The 15,815-nt window shown below is 51.7% G+C and overlaps 8 protein-coding genes across 8 annotated transcripts; 3 read left to right on the forward strand and 5 right to left on the reverse strand.

Annotated features, from left to right (window-relative positions):
- Positions 1–472: 472 nt before the first annotated feature.
- On the reverse strand, positions 473–772 carry BCR37DRAFT_380965 (uncharacterized protein). The gene has a single exon (XM_040869586.1). It carries the CDS (start codon positions 703–705, stop codon positions 517–519), a length of 189 nt encoding a protein of 62 aa, XP_040724192.1. The 5' UTR covers positions 706–772; the 3' UTR covers positions 473–516.
- Positions 773–1,163: 391 nt separating this feature from the next.
- BCR37DRAFT_63897 (Sec63 Brl domain-containing protein) lies at positions 1,164–7,460 on the reverse strand. The gene is made up of 2 exons (XM_040872413.1): positions 7,153–7,460; positions 1,164–7,115 (listed from the first exon to the last, which is right to left on the reverse strand). The coding sequence occupies exons 1-2, from the start codon at positions 7,401–7,403 to the stop codon at positions 1,283–1,285; spliced, it is 6,084 nt and encodes a 2,027-aa protein (XP_040724193.1). The 5' UTR covers positions 7,404–7,460; the 3' UTR covers positions 1,164–1,282.
- Positions 7,461–7,549: 89 nt separating this feature from the next.
- BCR37DRAFT_349186 (uncharacterized protein) lies at positions 7,550–8,545 on the reverse strand (the record flags this gene model as incomplete). The annotated part of the gene is made up of 1 exon (XM_040867906.1): positions 7,550–8,545. The coding sequence occupies one exon, from the start codon at positions 8,543–8,545 to the stop codon at positions 7,550–7,552; it is 996 nt and encodes a 331-aa protein (XP_040724194.1).
- Positions 8,546–8,972: 427 nt separating this feature from the next.
- Positions 8,973–10,434, forward strand: BCR37DRAFT_380967 (major facilitator superfamily domain-containing protein). Its single transcript, XM_040869587.1, has 4 exons — positions 8,973–9,863; positions 9,899–10,095; positions 10,132–10,314; positions 10,359–10,434. Exons 1-4 carry the CDS (start codon positions 8,979–8,981, stop codon positions 10,396–10,398), a joined length of 1,305 nt encoding a protein of 434 aa, XP_040724195.1. The 5' UTR covers positions 8,973–8,978; the 3' UTR covers positions 10,399–10,434.
- Positions 10,435–10,496: 62 nt separating this feature from the next.
- On the forward strand, positions 10,497–11,576 carry BCR37DRAFT_380972 (thioredoxin-like protein). Its single transcript, XM_040869588.1, has one exon. It carries the CDS (start codon positions 10,521–10,523, stop codon positions 11,145–11,147), a length of 627 nt encoding a protein of 208 aa, XP_040724196.1. The 5' UTR covers positions 10,497–10,520; the 3' UTR covers positions 11,148–11,576.
- On the reverse strand, positions 11,186–12,262 carry BCR37DRAFT_393678 (P-loop containing nucleoside triphosphate hydrolase protein; the record flags this gene model as incomplete). Its single annotated transcript, XM_040871342.1, has 1 exon — positions 11,186–12,262. One exon carries the CDS (start codon positions 12,260–12,262, stop codon positions 11,186–11,188), a length of 1,077 nt encoding a protein of 358 aa, XP_040724197.1.
- A 453-nt stretch (positions 12,263–12,715) lies between these two features.
- On the reverse strand, positions 12,716–12,951 carry BCR37DRAFT_393679 (uncharacterized protein; the record flags this gene model as incomplete). The annotated part of the gene is made up of 2 exons (XM_040871343.1): positions 12,716–12,734; positions 12,794–12,951. The coding sequence occupies 2 exons, from the start codon at positions 12,949–12,951 to the stop codon at positions 12,716–12,718; spliced, it is 177 nt and encodes a 58-aa protein (XP_040724198.1).
- A 326-nt stretch (positions 12,952–13,277) lies between these two features.
- BCR37DRAFT_348903 (flavin-containing amine oxidoreductase-domain containing protein) lies at positions 13,278–15,785 on the forward strand (the record flags this gene model as incomplete). Its single annotated transcript, XM_040867881.1, has 2 exons — positions 13,278–14,073; positions 14,215–15,785. The coding sequence occupies 2 exons, from the start codon at positions 13,278–13,280 to the stop codon at positions 15,783–15,785; spliced, it is 2,367 nt and encodes a 788-aa protein (XP_040724199.1).
- Between the last annotated feature and the right edge of the window lie 30 nt (positions 15,786–15,815).

Below are 15,815 nucleotides of genomic sequence, written 5' to 3' on the forward strand. Positions count from 1 at the left end.
TCACCGGCGGGACTCACCGCACCATCGCCATGGACTGGGCAGCAAGGTGCCAGCAATCAGCAAGCCTTTCCTGGAGCAGAAGACGGCACGCACGGCGGCACAGGTCCACAGGTACTGCCGGGCAGGCTCATGAATCACGACTGGGGAGCGCCGTTATGACTCTTGAGTCAAGTCGAGAAGTTGGGCAGTGGACCGCAGTGTGTTGCGGGACTTGAGTCACTCACAACTCACCACTTCACAAGCAGTGGCGACTCAGAACTTTAGGAGCCACTAAATCCGGTTAGGCGGGCAGTAGTATGAGCCTGTGGTTTTGTAAGGTCGTAGCATTGTGGAGTGCCAACTTTAAGCAACTTGATTTGCCTTCCCCAGAAAGTTTGCCGTGACCCTGCATCTGAAAATGAGGCCGTCGCCAGCAGGGCCCTTGAATTCATGCGCTGCACGGAGCACCGGCCGGCACATCGGTTCGAGCTTCCTGTTTGGCAGGGACGGGAAGCTCTGATTGATGCCATTGCGACTCTACGAGTCCTGCAAGTTGCAGCAGAGCTTAAAAAATGGAGCTTCCTTGCAGCTGTGCATGGGCCCTGTGGGCCCTATGAAGTACCCCGCAACTGCAGGCGTGCCTGTATAGTATATACGAACAGCAAAACGCGCAACAGCCTGCTGCGCATGGAGTACTGACAGATTTCGAGCTCGTTGCAATGACATACGCTACAGTGCTCCAGCCGTGACCGTACACATGAGCAGCGCGTTGTTCAACTGGGTAGCTGCGTATCGTGCTAGCATGGATGGGTCTCACATGCTGAAGTCTCGAAATGCTGTCATTTCGCTCTCTTTAATATGTTCGGGCTGCTCTTGGACCAGTGTTCATTCACCGCGGGCGAGCAGTCTGAATTTGCTGTATTTGCATTCAGCTGTTGTCTAGCCGTTGGTTGCGCGGCTTCTCCAATAACAAGCAAGGTATGTCGTAGCTTCTCGCTTGCGCATCAAGTTCGTTTTTTGCCTGTACGTATTGCTCGCAGGGCCCTCGTGAGTCATCAGTACTGAGATCCTTCGCGTCCTGCTCTTCCTTTGACCCAAGACACGCCATGACACGGCAAGGTTGGTTGGCCCTCTAGCTTTTGACTGGTTTGCTCGATACACTCGCCGAGGTTTGGGACGCTACGAGTCACTCGATTCGAAATCCAATCAAATCAACATGAAGCATAATGTTATTCCATGCTGAGGCTAGGCAACGCGACCACTTGCTCTTGATCAACGCCCATGTACGAGTCGGAAAAGAGCGTCAGCTTGAGGCTCGCACCGCTCGGGGGATCACCTCGAGCACGACAGACAGTTGCTGTTGTAATGTCACTTTTTTGATAGCCAAGAGTTCCTCCTCGCTCGACACGACAAGCCACCAGTGCTCCAGCTTTTTTTGTGGGTACAACGGCGCAAGGACCATTGGATCAAAGTCGTCATCGGCGCGGCTCAGATCAATTTTGAGACGGGCAGTCTCACCAGCAGGTACCTCTACGTCGAGCCACTCGTGCACCATGTCGACATCCGGATAGCGATTGCAAAACAGAGCCACCTCGTTCAGTTGCTGCGCGCTCATCTGGAGAACCTTGTCGCGCTCGGCGTCTTCTAGCTCTGCAATCTGCGTGACTTCCTCGACTCCAGCGGCCTTGCAGCGTTCAATCACCTCGGCCGTGAAGAATGGCACTTGTTTGAGCGGGCTGTCCCGATCCCACATTGCTTGAACAAGCATTTGCGACATTTCCATAGCATTGACAGCGTTCATGAAGCCTTCCGAGGACATCACATCAACGCAAGCGCTCAAGACTCGCACAGCTACTGGCAGAATGTAGCATTGATCAAGCTGCAGATCAGCTGGCAAGGTGAAACGCGAAAAATGGGCTTGCATGAGAATGAATGCTTTGTGGTGTGGGTCGTCAAAACGAATGTCCAACTTGACTGGCAATCGATCATAAATGCGACGCAAGACGACATCCTCATATTTGCGAACGGGAAGAGCGTCAAATTCAGACGCTGCACTGCAAATTTCCAGTAATCCCTTGAGCTTGGTCCGCGCCGTCAAAGATAAGCCGAACGTCTGCATGGTAATGTGCGAGATGGCGTAGTGGGCGGCAATCATGCCGAGATTGAGCACTTCGACTTGCATCTCGTCTTCATCCAGAGAGATGAGATTGCCCTCGACAAGTTCAGCGAGTGTGCTTTCCACCAGGTCAGACAGGTAGACGGAGAGCGCTTCGTGCGAGGGCTCTTCAAGCCCATAAAAGGCCGGATTAGCGCTGAGTCGCCGGTAAAAGAGTGTCCATGTAAGCCAGTCCACCGCCTCTTGTTTCGTCTCAATAGTTTGCATGCTGATCTCAGTGCAAAAGTTGTCGTGTACCGCCTGCAAGTACCCACTTTCAATTGGAAGCGCCTCGTCAATGAACTTTTTGTAGTAGGCCTTCTTGGCAGCTGGCAACATAATGACTGCCGATGTGGTCGTTTGGAGCATTTGCAAAATATCGCTGACAGGATAGTCTGTATATCGATGTTGCGAACCATCAAAATGCTGTGTGTCCATGATAATGACATGCTCTGCATGGACAATAGTCTTGTCCATGGCAAAAGTGGACACGAGCAGGCAGCGGATGACTTTACTCGTGAAGAGCTTTTCGAGCTGTACAATGTCCTTGGCCTCAGAAGCTTCATGAATATAGCCAATGCCGCACTTAACAGCAGTATCGAGAGGAGCGTCAAAGCCAGTCTCGAACTCTGCGGGCGTGTTTGTAATTTGGTAAATGTGAGCCAATTCCAAGGCCGTATCTAGGCACTGCTTGCGGTCCGAGACAAATATGATTGTTGAATCAAGCATCTCAGATGCAGCTTTGGCCATGGCAATCATCAACGACGGGTGATGCGGGATGCTAAAGGACTGAAGTGTGATATCGCAGACAGTCTCCTGAGCAGCAGGCGAAAAGTTGAACAGATTGGCCTTGCTAATGCCGAGCCAGTCTGACAGATCGCGTGCATCGGCTAGTGAAACACTCAGCGCAATGATGCGCGTAGACGTCTCCAGTTGCGCTGACATGTAGCGACTTCTGGAGAGACAAATCTCATAAGATGAACCATTGACACCGCCAAGCTTGTGCAAATCAGAGGCAATGATAAGCCGCACAGCCTGTACATTTTTGCGCTGCTTCCAGCGGCGCGACAATTCTTCCCAGCGCTTGGGCGTCGACAAAATCAGGTCTCCACTTTGAAGCAGCCGCAGATTTTCAGCGCTCTCGTCCGCCAGTAGCACAACCGTTTTGCCCAGCTTCTCAAATTTTTGCCAGTGGCGCGACAAACGCTCAAGCTTGTCTTGTGACATGTCAAGAAACAAGGCTTTGCCGCCATCGAGCCATAGCTTCAATATAGCAACTTCGGCACAAAATGTCAGATCCTGGCGTACAGCGATGAGACAACTTTCGTCCGTCTTGAAGAGCGTATTGAACGTTTGCGTCTCAACCTTGTTGAGATGGTGATCATACAGTGCAACAAACTCTGGCACTTGAAACGCCTCCGTTGTGATAGACTCCATACTGACTAGCGGCGTGTGTGACGGAAACTTTGATGGCAAAGCCATGTTGCGCAGCGGGATCGCAATCTTGGTTTCTGAATGCATCCATCGGTCTGAAATGAGCGAGACAAAGTAAAGCGGCGGTGTTGGGTCTGTCACAGTGATGCAAAAGTCGACTGTGTGCTCTTCAGTCGCGTATTGTCGGCGAAGGACGAACTGATCGTGATAGAGCACCTGCTCGCCGTCTACATCTTCGACGATGATCCAAAAGGCTTCAGCGCCATCACTTGTCCAATCGAATTCGGGAACAATCGTCAGTTCAACACGAAGCAGCGTAGAGGTAATGGGCTGAACATTGGCAGCAACTTGCAAACGAGGCAGCTGATGAATGAGACGATGGACTAGTCTGCCAGAATTGCTGTCGCCAGTCAACTCGGCAAGTTCCTGTGGGTCCAGGTCCAGGTAGCGCGGCCAAGGGAAATCTTTGCGCTCAAGCTTCCGCAACAAGTCTGCAGGACACTCCTTAAATTGAGCCAGTGGCGAGCGCGTATGCCAGAGACTCTTCTCAATCATCTTACACATATCCAGTGCTAGTCGAGCCACGCCAGCCCAGCCGCGTTTCAAGCAAATTTCAAAGATAGATCGCATAATACGGCCGGCAGATTGCGTCACGTACACCATGTCTGCAACAAGAGCGAATCCATCCAACTTGAGTCGAGAGATGTGTGCTTGCAACAAGACATTAATTTTGCACGATGGCTCGTCCGGCAAGTCGCGCACAGGGATGGGCACTCGCTCCATGACCTTGGCCAATTCAAGCTTCTCGTCTTCTCTGACGGGGATGTACTTGAATTCGTCAGAGAGCGCAAAAATGCGAAATAGATCGATATGCGTAATGTTGGAGCGCAAGTGAGCATTGTATGTTTTGACGGACGCGTGAGATACATAGTAATGGGATGCAATCCGACCAAGTTCGGTGGCTACAATAGAGCCTGTGACAACGTTGTACTTGACAAGCTGACATCGAGCAAGCACTGTTGCTGCAGAATGCACCAGGTCGACTCTTTTCTGTACAAGTAGCGGGTCGGATTCGTAGTCTGCGCCAACTTTGTACAATGCAGGGGACTGTAGCATGCGGATAAAAAGGTAGGTGCATCCAAGCCATTTCACTGCGTCATCTCGCGACTTGATGGAGCCAAGAACAACTTCAGCATTGAGGTTGTCTGACAAGCGCGACACGAATTGCGACTCGATAGGAAGCTGCTGATTGATGAGGCTGAGGTAGTACTGAAGTTCAGCCTGATTGGTGATGATGATACCTTCGCCAAATGTGTCATATTGAGGGCGCCCAGCGCGACCCAACATTTGCAGCACATCCTGCGGCGAGAGTTCCACCCATGTGCCTTTTTCGGGGGAGTAGACCTGAGTTCCCTTGATGATGACCGTATGCGCTGGAAGATTGACTCCCCAAGCTAGTGTCGCTGTAGACACCAAGATTTGCACAAGACCTTCAGCAAATAAATCTTCTGCAGTTGTACGATCTGCCTTTGACATGCCAGCGTGATGCATCGCCAGACCATAAGGCAGCATCTCTTTGAGACCTGCATCACGCACGGCTTCAGACTCACGCGTCAGAATTTCGCGACTTGCCGCATCAGACTTGAGGATACGCTGGATGGTGTCTTGGGCGAGAGCTTCATCACGAATAAATTTGGCAGTCTTGTATGTCTCCTTTCTCGAATGCACAAAGATGAGCACCTGGTTACCTTTAGCTACTGATTCCAGTGCTTTTTGATAGCACACAGTGTTCATCATCTGGAGGCGCTTGATGGGCTTCTTCTCGGTGAGACCAATGAACTGCTGCTGAAGAGGGCATGGCCGGTACGTTTGATCAAAGTAAAAAATGCCTGTGGCAGGATCAACGCGCAGAAAGGTAGCAACGTCCTGGTAGTTGGGCAACGTTGCTGAGAGACCCACGAGACGTATCGGCGGCGCTCCTCGTTCTGCTACACGGTGCGCACGGCAGATGATGCTCTCTAGGACTGGACCACGGTCATCGTGAAGCAGGTGAATCTCGTCAATAATCAAAAGTCTTACCAAGTTTGTGTAAGATGTTTCTGTCGCCTTGCGGGTAATGACATCCCATTTCTCAGGTGTCGTAACGATGATTTGTGTATCAGATATTTGCCGCTTTGTCAGTTGACTATCGCCAGTCAGCTCAGAGACCTGCACGCCATAAGAAGATAAGCGCGAAGAGAAGTTGCCCACCATCTCAGACACGAGCGCTTTAAGCGGTGCAACGTATACAATCTTGAAAGCCTTCAAGTCAAAGGAGCCATCCTCAAGGCGATACTTGGCCAGTTCATTGAGTATACAAAGCATTGCAACATTGGTCTTGCCGGCGCCTGTCGGTGCACAAAGCAATAGATTTTCGTCTTTGCCAAATGCCGTAGAATACATGCGACTTTGAATGCGATTGAGAGATGTGGTATTGCCAAACGCCGCTTGAGCCCATCGTGGCAAGTCGGTAATGGGGACTTTGGGGTCTGCATCATCAGGGCGACGTTTCGGGGCAGGAACATGGACTTCCTCGTATGCAGGATGAGATTGCTTGAAACTGCCCTCTGGCAAGGTCACCTTTTTGTTGCTCATCAGGTGGTTGCCTTCGGAAAATGCAAGGTCCTCTAGCTCCACCAAATGCAGAGGTTTCTGCTCAGCTGGGTCAACTTCCATTGCTTGCGAATCGCTTGCTCCACGATCTTGCTTGACTGCACTTAAACCGAGCTCATCAATTTTGGCTTGTATTTGAGGCCGCTCCTTGTCAGAGGCAGTGCTTAGCCGCATGCCCCAAACGATGACCGCTCTATTCTCGATGAGCTTACTGACAAGCGGATACTTGTCGTAGTCAAACAGCTCCATCAAGTCATTCTCCAGCAGGCCGGCAGAAATGGGAGACTCGAGCAGCTCCAGTGCAGAATGCGCCTTGCCCTGTATGAGCTTGGACTCAAGCTGCAAGTAGTATTTCGCAATCTCTTTCGATAGCCACAATGCATCAATTTCTTGTATTCGGACGCGCTCTTGCCGCAGATCCACCTGACCCCCGGTTTGAAGCTGATCTACACTGTCGTCGAGTTCATCGCCTTCCATTTCTTCATACTCAGACTCACTCGCAGATGATCTTTGTTCATCCTCTTCCTCTTCACCGATAATGACAGCGACTCCAGTGTTTTCGTCCAAGTCTTCCTCCGCATCCACCTGCCGCTCAAAGTCTGTAATTTTTCCTGCGATTTGACACAGTTTGACAAAGTCTCCCTCGCTGATGGCTCCACCGATGACTGATTCAATCTCTTGCTTTTTATCGAGATCTTTCAAAGAAGCATTCTTGATCGTTTCAATGGCGACGTCGCCTGCAGAGCGAATAATGTCGGGCGACTGGTCGCCAAGCAGGTTGGAGACAAGGGCCAGAAATGTGTCGTATAGATCACGATTCTCACTCGTCACCGGACGATACCTGAGCCCCTCTAATCCTGCTGTCGCCTCAAGAATGGATGCATGTTGAAAGTTTCTATCGTTAGCTTTGCTTCTGGTGCGCGTTCACTCACGACTGCTTTCTCTTTCGCGTGCTTGGTTCCGGCACAGATCGATTTGATGCTTCCGGCTTGATGCTAGGTGGGGCTCTCGCGCGTGCACCCATCTCTCTGATGTCTATGCGACCCGCCAGTGTCTCTGGCTCGCCGGTCGTTTCGCCATCACGCTTCGATATTTGCCGCCGGTCGGCTTTTGTGACAAGGTTCGACATTGCGCTATATGAGTAGTCTGCATATGGGTTCTTGGGCGCCTCATCTTGTGCCATGCTGCCTGATCGCAGGTCTTGGTCGAGCGAGTCGTGAAGTGTCGACTTTTTGATGCGCCTTCACTTCAGATGGCGAGGCGATCATGCGACAAGCAGCACAAGGTTAAGGGTAATCAGGGGTCTGGTCTACAGATCAAGGAGCAGGCCTACGCTACAGCAGCCGTCTTTCTCGCAGACTCACTCGCAAACCTCCGGGTGGGTTTTGGCTTCTCTTCCTCTACCATCAATGCCTCCTTGAGTTCCGCATAGCCCTTTGCAGACTGGCACTTTCTGTACGCAGCCGTCTTGCTCTTGTCTGCCAGGATGCGCAACAGAATGTACTTGGTATTGGCTGGCGCATTGTCATATTCTTCTGCCGTCCTCAAGAGCTCTCTTGCAAGTTGAAATGTATCGAGTGGCCCGCCTTCTGTGCTTGAGCGGAAGCAAGACGGGTTGTGTTCAGCCCCTCGAGCAATCATGATGCCATCCACACCGGACTCTGCCATGACAGCCAGTGCTTCATCACGATCCTTGACATCACCATTCGCAAGTAGCACAACTTTCTCTTCCTTACACACCTCTACCAGGCGCGCGAGCCTCGCGCGCAACGCAGGTTCTCTCGGGCGCATGGGTACGGTTCGTAGATGAATGGTCAAACCTATGATGCCCGTCTTGCATATCCGCCTGACCATAGCCTCTGTTGCTGCTTCATCATCGAGTAATCGAATCTTGGCTGAAATGCCGATACCAAAAGGCTTGCCAACTTCAGTTACGAGCGCAACGAGAATCGCACAGAGCCGGTCCACATCAGAAAGGAGCACAGAACCCATACCGCCTGTTGTAGAAAACGGCTTTGGGCAGCCACAATTCAGATCAATGGCGGCAACATCCTTGGCGACGAGCTTAGCAGCTTGCACGGCCAGCGCCGGGGTTCCACTCCCGAGCTGAAAGACGAGGCGTTGCTTCTCGAGAGGATGCGTCCTGAAGATGACCTGATTCTTGGGCATTTTGACAAAGTCGATGCAGCCGAGCTTCTCGTTGACAACACGCTCCGCCGGAGGCTCAGTGATGAGAGCCTTGTCTACAATTTCAGGGCCCCAGACAATATCTGCGCCGTACTTGAGAGCGAGCAAGCGTGTAGGTATCTCGCTGATGCGGACCATGGGTGCCAGAACTACACAGCCTTTGTAGCTGATGGTCATGTCAAGCTTTGAGTCCGCAGCGCTTGGTCCCTCCTAAGTTCTATAGCTCCAGCCTCACCCGAGCTGCAGGTCTTTGTTCAGTTTGATCTTGTCTTGGTCTTGGTCAAAGTCTTTTTGCAACAACCGCGCGCAATAACACAGCGACACCAACATAACCCCCTTGTGTATGCGCACATCCTCGCCGCATGCCAGTATAGAGCTGAGCGACATGGCCCGCAACTCGTTTGACGACGATGCAGCTGCCGCACTCCTCCCAGGTGCGCGCTCTCAGCCCACCGCGCCACAGCGCAGCGATCCGGTGTACATTATGCTCATGACTGCTGTGCTGTGCGGCCTACAGTTTGTATGGGGCGTGGAGCAAGTCTTCTTTACAAACTACATGGTGGATGTTGGAATGAGCAAATCACTCATTTCCCTTGTGTGGCTAGCAGGCCCCTTGACGGGTCTCCTTGTACAGCCTGTTGCTGGATCATTGTCAGACGCGTGTACATCGCGGTTCGGACGGCGGCGGCCCTTCATATTCGTCTCTGGCGCATTGACGCTCGTCTGCCTTTTGATTATGGGTTGGTCGCGCGACGTTGTGCAATTCATGGTCCACGATGATAGTCTGGCACAGTCCCTGATCATCACCAGCATCGTCATTGCCGTCTTTCTGCTTGATTTCGCGGTCAATACAGTCGCTGCTGCCTCAAGAGCCCTCATTGTCGATTGCCTGCCGCCAGACAAACAAAAGATTGGCAATGCATGGGCGTCACGTATGGTGGCTGTGGGTCACCTTGCTTCGTACTTGCTCGGATACGTCGACCTACGTTCACGACTAAGCTGGCTTGGCGATTCACAGTTCAAAATCTGTCTCGTTCTCTCAATTATTGCACTCGGCATCGGGACTTGTGTCACCTGCTTTGCAATTCACGAAGAGGTTCACCCAGAAAAGAAGGAGGTGCAAGGCCTCTTTTCTACCCTGTCGCAATTGTACAAGGTTTTCTGGGGACTTTCGTCGCGCACGCAACTCGTTTGTCTGATACAAAGTCTAGCCTGGCATGGCTGGTTCCCGTTTCTATTCTATACATCAACATGGGTAGGCGAAGTCTATGCAACTGGAAGACAAGACGTGGACGTGGATACGCGCTCACGCATGGGCAGTCGTGCACTCTTGCTCTTTGCCGTGATGACTTTACTGTGCTCCTACCTCTTGCCCAAGTGTGTGAAGGGCAATCAAGACCATGATCGTAACAAGTTTGGACTCACTCAAAGCAAGCTCTGGGGCATCTCACATATGGTACTTGCTCAGTTGATGTACCCTACTAACACCAGGTCTTTGCTCTCGCCATGTGCTCTACGGTGCTTGTGCGACATAGCATCGGGGCAACCATCATCGTTGCGCTATGTGGCTTCAGCTGGGCAGTCACTGCGTGGATCCCATTCTCGCTCGTTGGTGAAGAGATTCTTGATACAGGCATGTCACTTGATCGAGCCACCCCGTCCAATGGCAAGGCTGGTGCAATACTAGGGTAAGTGCTTCTCCAGTGCAACAGTGCTGACCGCAGCATCCACAACATCGCCATCTGCTTGCCGCAGTTTGTCATCAGCTTCATCAGCAGTCTAGTTTTTAAGATCATGCACACAGATGACTCTACCCTCGCGCAAGGCCACAACTCTACCAGCGTCGTTCTATTCATTGGCGGCGTCATGTCTGCGCTTGCCGGCCTCGTTACGCTCTCACGACTAAAGTAACGCGCTTTTTAATGTAAATGTTCCATGTTGACCACGGCAGTCGTTTCCCAGATCGCGTCTATAAGACGGCGAATAGCTAGCCTATGCATCATGTATGATTCAATGCTTTTCCCATCGTTTCGTAGCCTCGTGCAATCTGAATGTGAACTGGACACGACAAGAAACCGATCGTGAACCGTGATACTCACCTTGATCGCTAAGGATGCCAGCAGACCTGCGGCCCAGGACTGTCAGGCGACGGCCAACAAAGCGTCTCTACTTCCTCGCACTCGCTTTTGTCTCTCTGCTCATCTACTTTCTCGCCTTCAGCTCATCCGAAAGTGCACCGAATCTCATTCGCGATGAAGCCAGTGCTGCGGCGCGCGACGCGGAGACACACAAGCTTGTGCATGATTTGAAGCAAGCGGCAGCGGATGGTGTTGCCACTGTCAAGGATGTCGCGCGTGATGCAGCGCGCAAAGTAGCAAACAAGGGCAAAGCAGCTGTCGCGTATGACCCTGCAGCTGCGTTGCAAGAGATGCTGTCATCGTACCAGGTCATCCTTTTCAGCAAGAGCTACTGCCCGTACTGCAAAAAGGCAAAGGCCGTCCTGGAAAAGTACACCATATCGCCTAGCCCGCTCATTTTTGAGCTTGATATCGAGAAGCATGGCGCAGAATTACAGGGAGAACTAGCCAAGCTGACAGGGCGCAGTACTGTGCCGAATCTGGTCGTGGGCAAGACTTCTCTCGGTGGCAGTGAGGAGATTGTCGCCCTTGACAAATCTGGGAAGCTTGCAAGTGCGTTCAAGGAGAAGAGTGCAGAGGTGAAGGTTCAGCTAAACGCATAAGCAGATTGAACTATGCAATGACATTCATGACTATATTCTCAGCGCATGATGGATCGCATCGTTGTCAACATATCGAGAATTTGCAGGTGCTCGTCTGCGCCATCATTGAGCCGTTTGTCCGTCAAGCTCAAGTACATGAGTATCGCATTCTTTTGCTGATTCGTGATGTGCTCGTCCTCCACCACCAAGTCATGCAATTGGCTCATGATTTGAATTGCATTGTAGCCTTCCGCGACGGCCTCCTTCGTCAGCTTATTGAGAGCACCGAACGCTTGCTTCTCCTTGCACGCCCGTAATAAGCTCTGTACGACTCCCTCTGGTACAGTCCCGGCGATTTCTGCAATAGAATCGAGCGTAATCTTAGCATCGAGATTGAGTGTTGTGTCTCCGTCCAAATCAATTGTCGTGCTCAGCAGGGAACGATGCAACTTGGCTGCAGACTGCATATAAGTGATGGCTTTGCGCAAGTCACCCTCGCACGTCTTGTTGAGTGCTTCGAGTACGCCATCTTCGTACGTCACCTTTTCCTGCTCGGCGATGTACTTGAGCCGCGACACGGTGTCGGATGCGTCGAGCGGTTTAAATCTGAACTTGCTGCAACGCGAGGCGAGCGGCTCAATGATGCGCGTGACATAGTTGCAGATGAGGCAGAAGCGTGTAATCTTGGAATACTGCTCCATGGTCCGCCTCAGCGCAGATTGAGCATCCTGTGTCATGGAATCGGCTTCATCTAGGATGATGATTTTGTATGGTGGGCACGGGTAGCCGCCTTGGGTCTGATCTGCTGTGACGGCCGTCTTGGCAAAGTTCTTGACCTTTTCTCTAACAATGGCGATACCACGCTCGTCGGATGCATTGAGCTCGAGTACTCTGCTCTTGAACATTTCGGGCCCGTAAAGCTCTTTTGCAAGGGCCAAGATGGTCGATGTCTTGCCCGTTCCTGGCGGACCATAAAAGAGCATGTGTGCCATATTTGCGTGCAAGAGTGTCTTCTTGAGGACCGCCACCGTGTGCTCCTGTGAGCTGACTTGATCAAGGGTCTTTGGCCGGTACTTCTCTACCCATATCTGTGTATTCTCCTGCGGTGCCTTGGCGACCTTTTTCGCGCCGAGCATCATGACGACGTCCTTTCTGCTGCAGCACTGTCTCCACCTCTGCTAGCTGTAACACCCTTGCGGACTTGGTTGTCTGGTCGTCGCGTTCTTTGCTCCTCGACGCGCCGCCAAAATTCAAATTTCAACTTTTCGAGATTTCGACCAACAAGCTGGAGCTTCATGGGTATGTACATGTCTATCTGCTAGACAAAGGACCGGAGTGCAAGGGCCAGGCGCGTCGGTTATTCATCTTCATTGCATTCATTACATATCTAAGTGGATTCGCTATGGCTCGAAGAAGAAGGCTCGGCCAAACCAGATCTGCCGACGCTTATCTGAACAAGTAAAGCTCGCCTCGAACGAGGCCCCGAAGCATACGAGTGCGCTGTTCCGTGCAAGTCTCTGATGAGAGAAGTCAGTGTTTCTTTTGAAGGGCGACATTTTGTCGTTGCTTCTATTGCCGGGTTTTGCCACTCATGTCCCGCTATCGCTTCTGCGTGCCAGGCAGTTCACTATTGTTAGCTTCATCTGTGTACAAGCAAACTAGCATACCCTCGTGCGCGCATGTCTGCTTCAATCTCCTTGATGCGCTTTTGCCGATTTTGAAAGAGGACCACCATACCGACGGCGCCATAGACAGTGAGGCCAAACAAGGCGCCTGATACTGTGCGCTGTGCATAGTCTGCGAGCCTGGACTGAGTGACGCGCATGACTGGCGCTTCTTGTAGCAGATGGTTGGTGCCGGAGTACTCTCTTCAGACTTTTCTTGACGAGGATTACGTGAGAAGCGACTGCACGTGTTTGAACTACACAGACCCAAGACCAGGAAGACCTGCAGGTTGCTGCGTATACAGGCGACATCTGCCGTCTTCATCTGCTGCTCTCTTGTCTTTTTGTCTAGCTTGTTAGCTACTGGCTCACCAAACTTGCTTGCCTGCACGGCTCTTCACAGGCCATGTCCGAGACACTCACAATGCTTGCCGGTGGGCAGCCGGCACTCCCTGTGCACACAGGCTTGCGAGTTGTGCCCGACACAATGAACCCTTCTATAGGGCCTATTGCAAAGTCTGCAATACCCCCAATAGAGCCTACCGTCTACAGTAGAGAATGCTTCGATGCAGCGAGTGCGTCAAGAATACATCCGCAGTACATGCTCCCTGCTGAAAGCAAGCTTGTCGAGAATCACTTGACGCATCTACAGACACCATCCTATGTTCTGCTACGCAATGCCATACTACGTCTATGGATCAAAAACCCAAGACTTTGGGTGACCATGGAAGAAGCTCAAGGCGTAGCCAAAGAAGAGCGACACTTTGCTTTGTGCGCAGCCATCTGGGAATTCCTCGTTCGTAACGGTTACATCAACTTCGGCTGTCTACCAATCCCGCAAAACCCAGTACAACGGGAGCAGCAAACCATTCTCGTTGTTGGTGCTGGCGTTGCCGGACTGTCAACTGCTCGACAGCTCGAGAATCTGCTTGCTACATTTGCCGATCGCTTAGAGATCGACTACAAAGTGATCATTTGCGAAGGACGGAAACGTATTGGCGGTCGAGTCTACTCACATCCAGTCGGTGACTCGCACGATGCCCGTGTCGATCTTGGAGCGCAAATCATTACCGGCTTCTCAAATGGCAACCCTTTAACAATCTTGCTACAAAAGCAACTCCACTTGCCTCATCACGCTCTTGTGCATGCAAAATCCAATGTCATTTATGATCAACAAGGAAACGTCATTGAACAGGAGCAAGATCAGCGAGTCGAAGAGTTATTCAACTTGTTGCTCGAGGAAGCAGCGCGTTTCAGACTAGAGGCTGCAGATGGTCAGGCCAGTCAGCAACCAGTGCCTGTCGTCAAGGCTGATCCAATCATTGGTGCAGTCAAAGATGTTGTTGTGCCCACGGCCTACATGGATAAGCTCAAGTCAATGAAGTACGAGTTGCTTTCAGAAGAGCCCATACCATTGGTCGCAGCTGATTCGCTTGGCGAAACGCTCAACAGCATTCTGAATACGCTCAAAAGGGTGTGCAAGATACCAGAGAGTGACTTGAGTGTTTTGCAGTGGCACTGGGCAAATATGGAGTATGCGTGCGGAACGAACCTCAACAACCTCTCGCTACACAATTGGGATCAAGATGATGGGAATGAATTCAACGGCCATCATGCAATGCTTCATGGTGGCTACTCGCTTCTTTGCAGAGGCTTGGCTCTTGCTCCTACAAAGCTTGATATTCGCATGAATGTGCCCGTACAAAAGATTGTACAAGGTGGCGTTCTCCTTTCCAATGGTGAAGCCATCAAGGCCGAAAAGATTGTAGTGACGGTACCGCTTGGTGTTCTCAAAGCAGACACCATCACCTTTGATCCACCGCTGCCAGATTGGAAACAAATGGCGATTCGCAACCTCGGCTACGGTCTGCTCAACAAGGTAGTCCTAGTGTACGAAGCTCAATTTTGGGACGACAACATCAACTTGATTGGTTGTGTACGAGGCGATCCTGGTGCAGAACAGCTGTCACCTGAACGCGGTCGCTTTTACATGTTTTGGAGCTGCACAGAAGTTTCGAAGCGTCCAGTCCTCACTGCGCTTCTTGCAGGTGATGCTGCCATGTCTTGCGAAACAACCGCGAACGAAGAGCTCGTGCAAGAGGCGTCTGCAGTCTTGCAACGCATCTATCCGCAGAAACAAGTACCGCAGCCTGTCGAATCGGTCGTGACCAAATGGGCGGCAGATCCATTCTCGCGCGGCTCTTACTCATATATCGGTAAGAATGGCTCTGGCAAGGATTATGAAGCCATGGCAAGGCCTGTTGGTGATAATCTCTTCTTTGCTGGCGAGGCGACATGCAGAACGCATCCAAGTACGGTGCATGGAGCTTACTTGTCCGGTCTCGCTGCGGCCGGTGCTGTGCTAGACTCATTGATTGGGCCGCAACGCATCTCGGTGACGGATGAGCCGCTCGTTCCGTCAAAATCACGTCCTGGCAGTGCAGATCATCCAGAAGCGACTGGCAGTCTCAAGCGCAAGCAAATATCGACAGAGGACGGGGAACTGTATCGCTCGCACCAGGATCATGCCGATTCCCTCAAGCGTGAGAGGCTCGACAAACAAGCTGAGGATTTGAATCAGTACTTGCTCGACAAGCTGGGTCCACGACCAGAGCTTCCGAAACGTCCCAACACCAATCCCTTCCTCTTCTTTCAAAAGGAGCAATGGGTTGTCTCCAAGAATGAGCTTGATGCACAGCAAGCAGCCAGCGCAAAAAAGCTAGATCCAACAGCCAGCAAGAATCAGGTACGCACCATGATTGGCAAGGCCTGGCGTGATTTGGACAAAGTCGGTCGAGAGCCGTGGAACGCTATCGTACTGGCAAAGCGCAAAGAATTTGAAGAAGCTCGCAAAGCAGCCGAGTTGGCCATGAAGGAATGGGATGAGCGAGCGGGCCCTCTTAGGGAAGCTTTCGAGAAGGAAGCAGCCCAAAAGATTACACAAGAAGAGAAAGATGCACAGCGCGCAGCGGTAGAGGAGGCCGGAGACGCTTGATAGATGCAGGCAAGTCAATGTAATGAATTC

The sequence above is a fragment of the Protomyces lactucae-debilis genome (genome assembly GCF_002105105.1).
Source record: "Protomyces lactucae-debilis strain 12-1054 chromosome Unknown BCR37scaffold_13, whole genome shotgun sequence".
NCBI lineage: Eukaryota > Fungi > Ascomycota > Taphrinomycetes > Taphrinales > Protomycetaceae > Protomyces > Protomyces lactucae-debilis.

Coding starts and splice junctions, on each gene's coding strand:
- BCR37DRAFT_380965 (XM_040869586.1), bottom strand. CDS start 705: ATGTCATTGCAACGAGCTCGAAATCTGTCAGTACTCCATGCGCAGCAG.
- BCR37DRAFT_63897 (XM_040872413.1), bottom strand. CDS start 7,403: ATGGCACAAGATGAGGCGCCCAAGAACCCATATGCAGACTACTCATAT. Junction 7,116..7,152: donor ACGCGAAAGAGAAAGCAGTC/GTGAGTGAACGC, acceptor AGCTAACGATAG/AAACTTTCAACATGCATCCA.
- BCR37DRAFT_380967 (XM_040869587.1), top strand. CDS start 8,979: ATGAGCAAATCACTCATTTCCCTTGTGTGGCTAGCAGGCCCCTTGACG. Junction 10,096..10,131: donor AAGGCTGGTGCAATACTAGG/GTAAGTGCTTCT, acceptor TGCTGACCGCAG/CATCCACAACATCGCCATCT. Junction 10,315..10,358: donor GTTACGCTCTCACGACTAAA/GTAACGCGCTTT, acceptor TGACCACGGCAG/TCGTTTCCCAGATCGCGTCT.
- BCR37DRAFT_380972 (XM_040869588.1), top strand. CDS start 10,521: ATGCCAGCAGACCTGCGGCCCAGGACTGTCAGGCGACGGCCAACAAAG.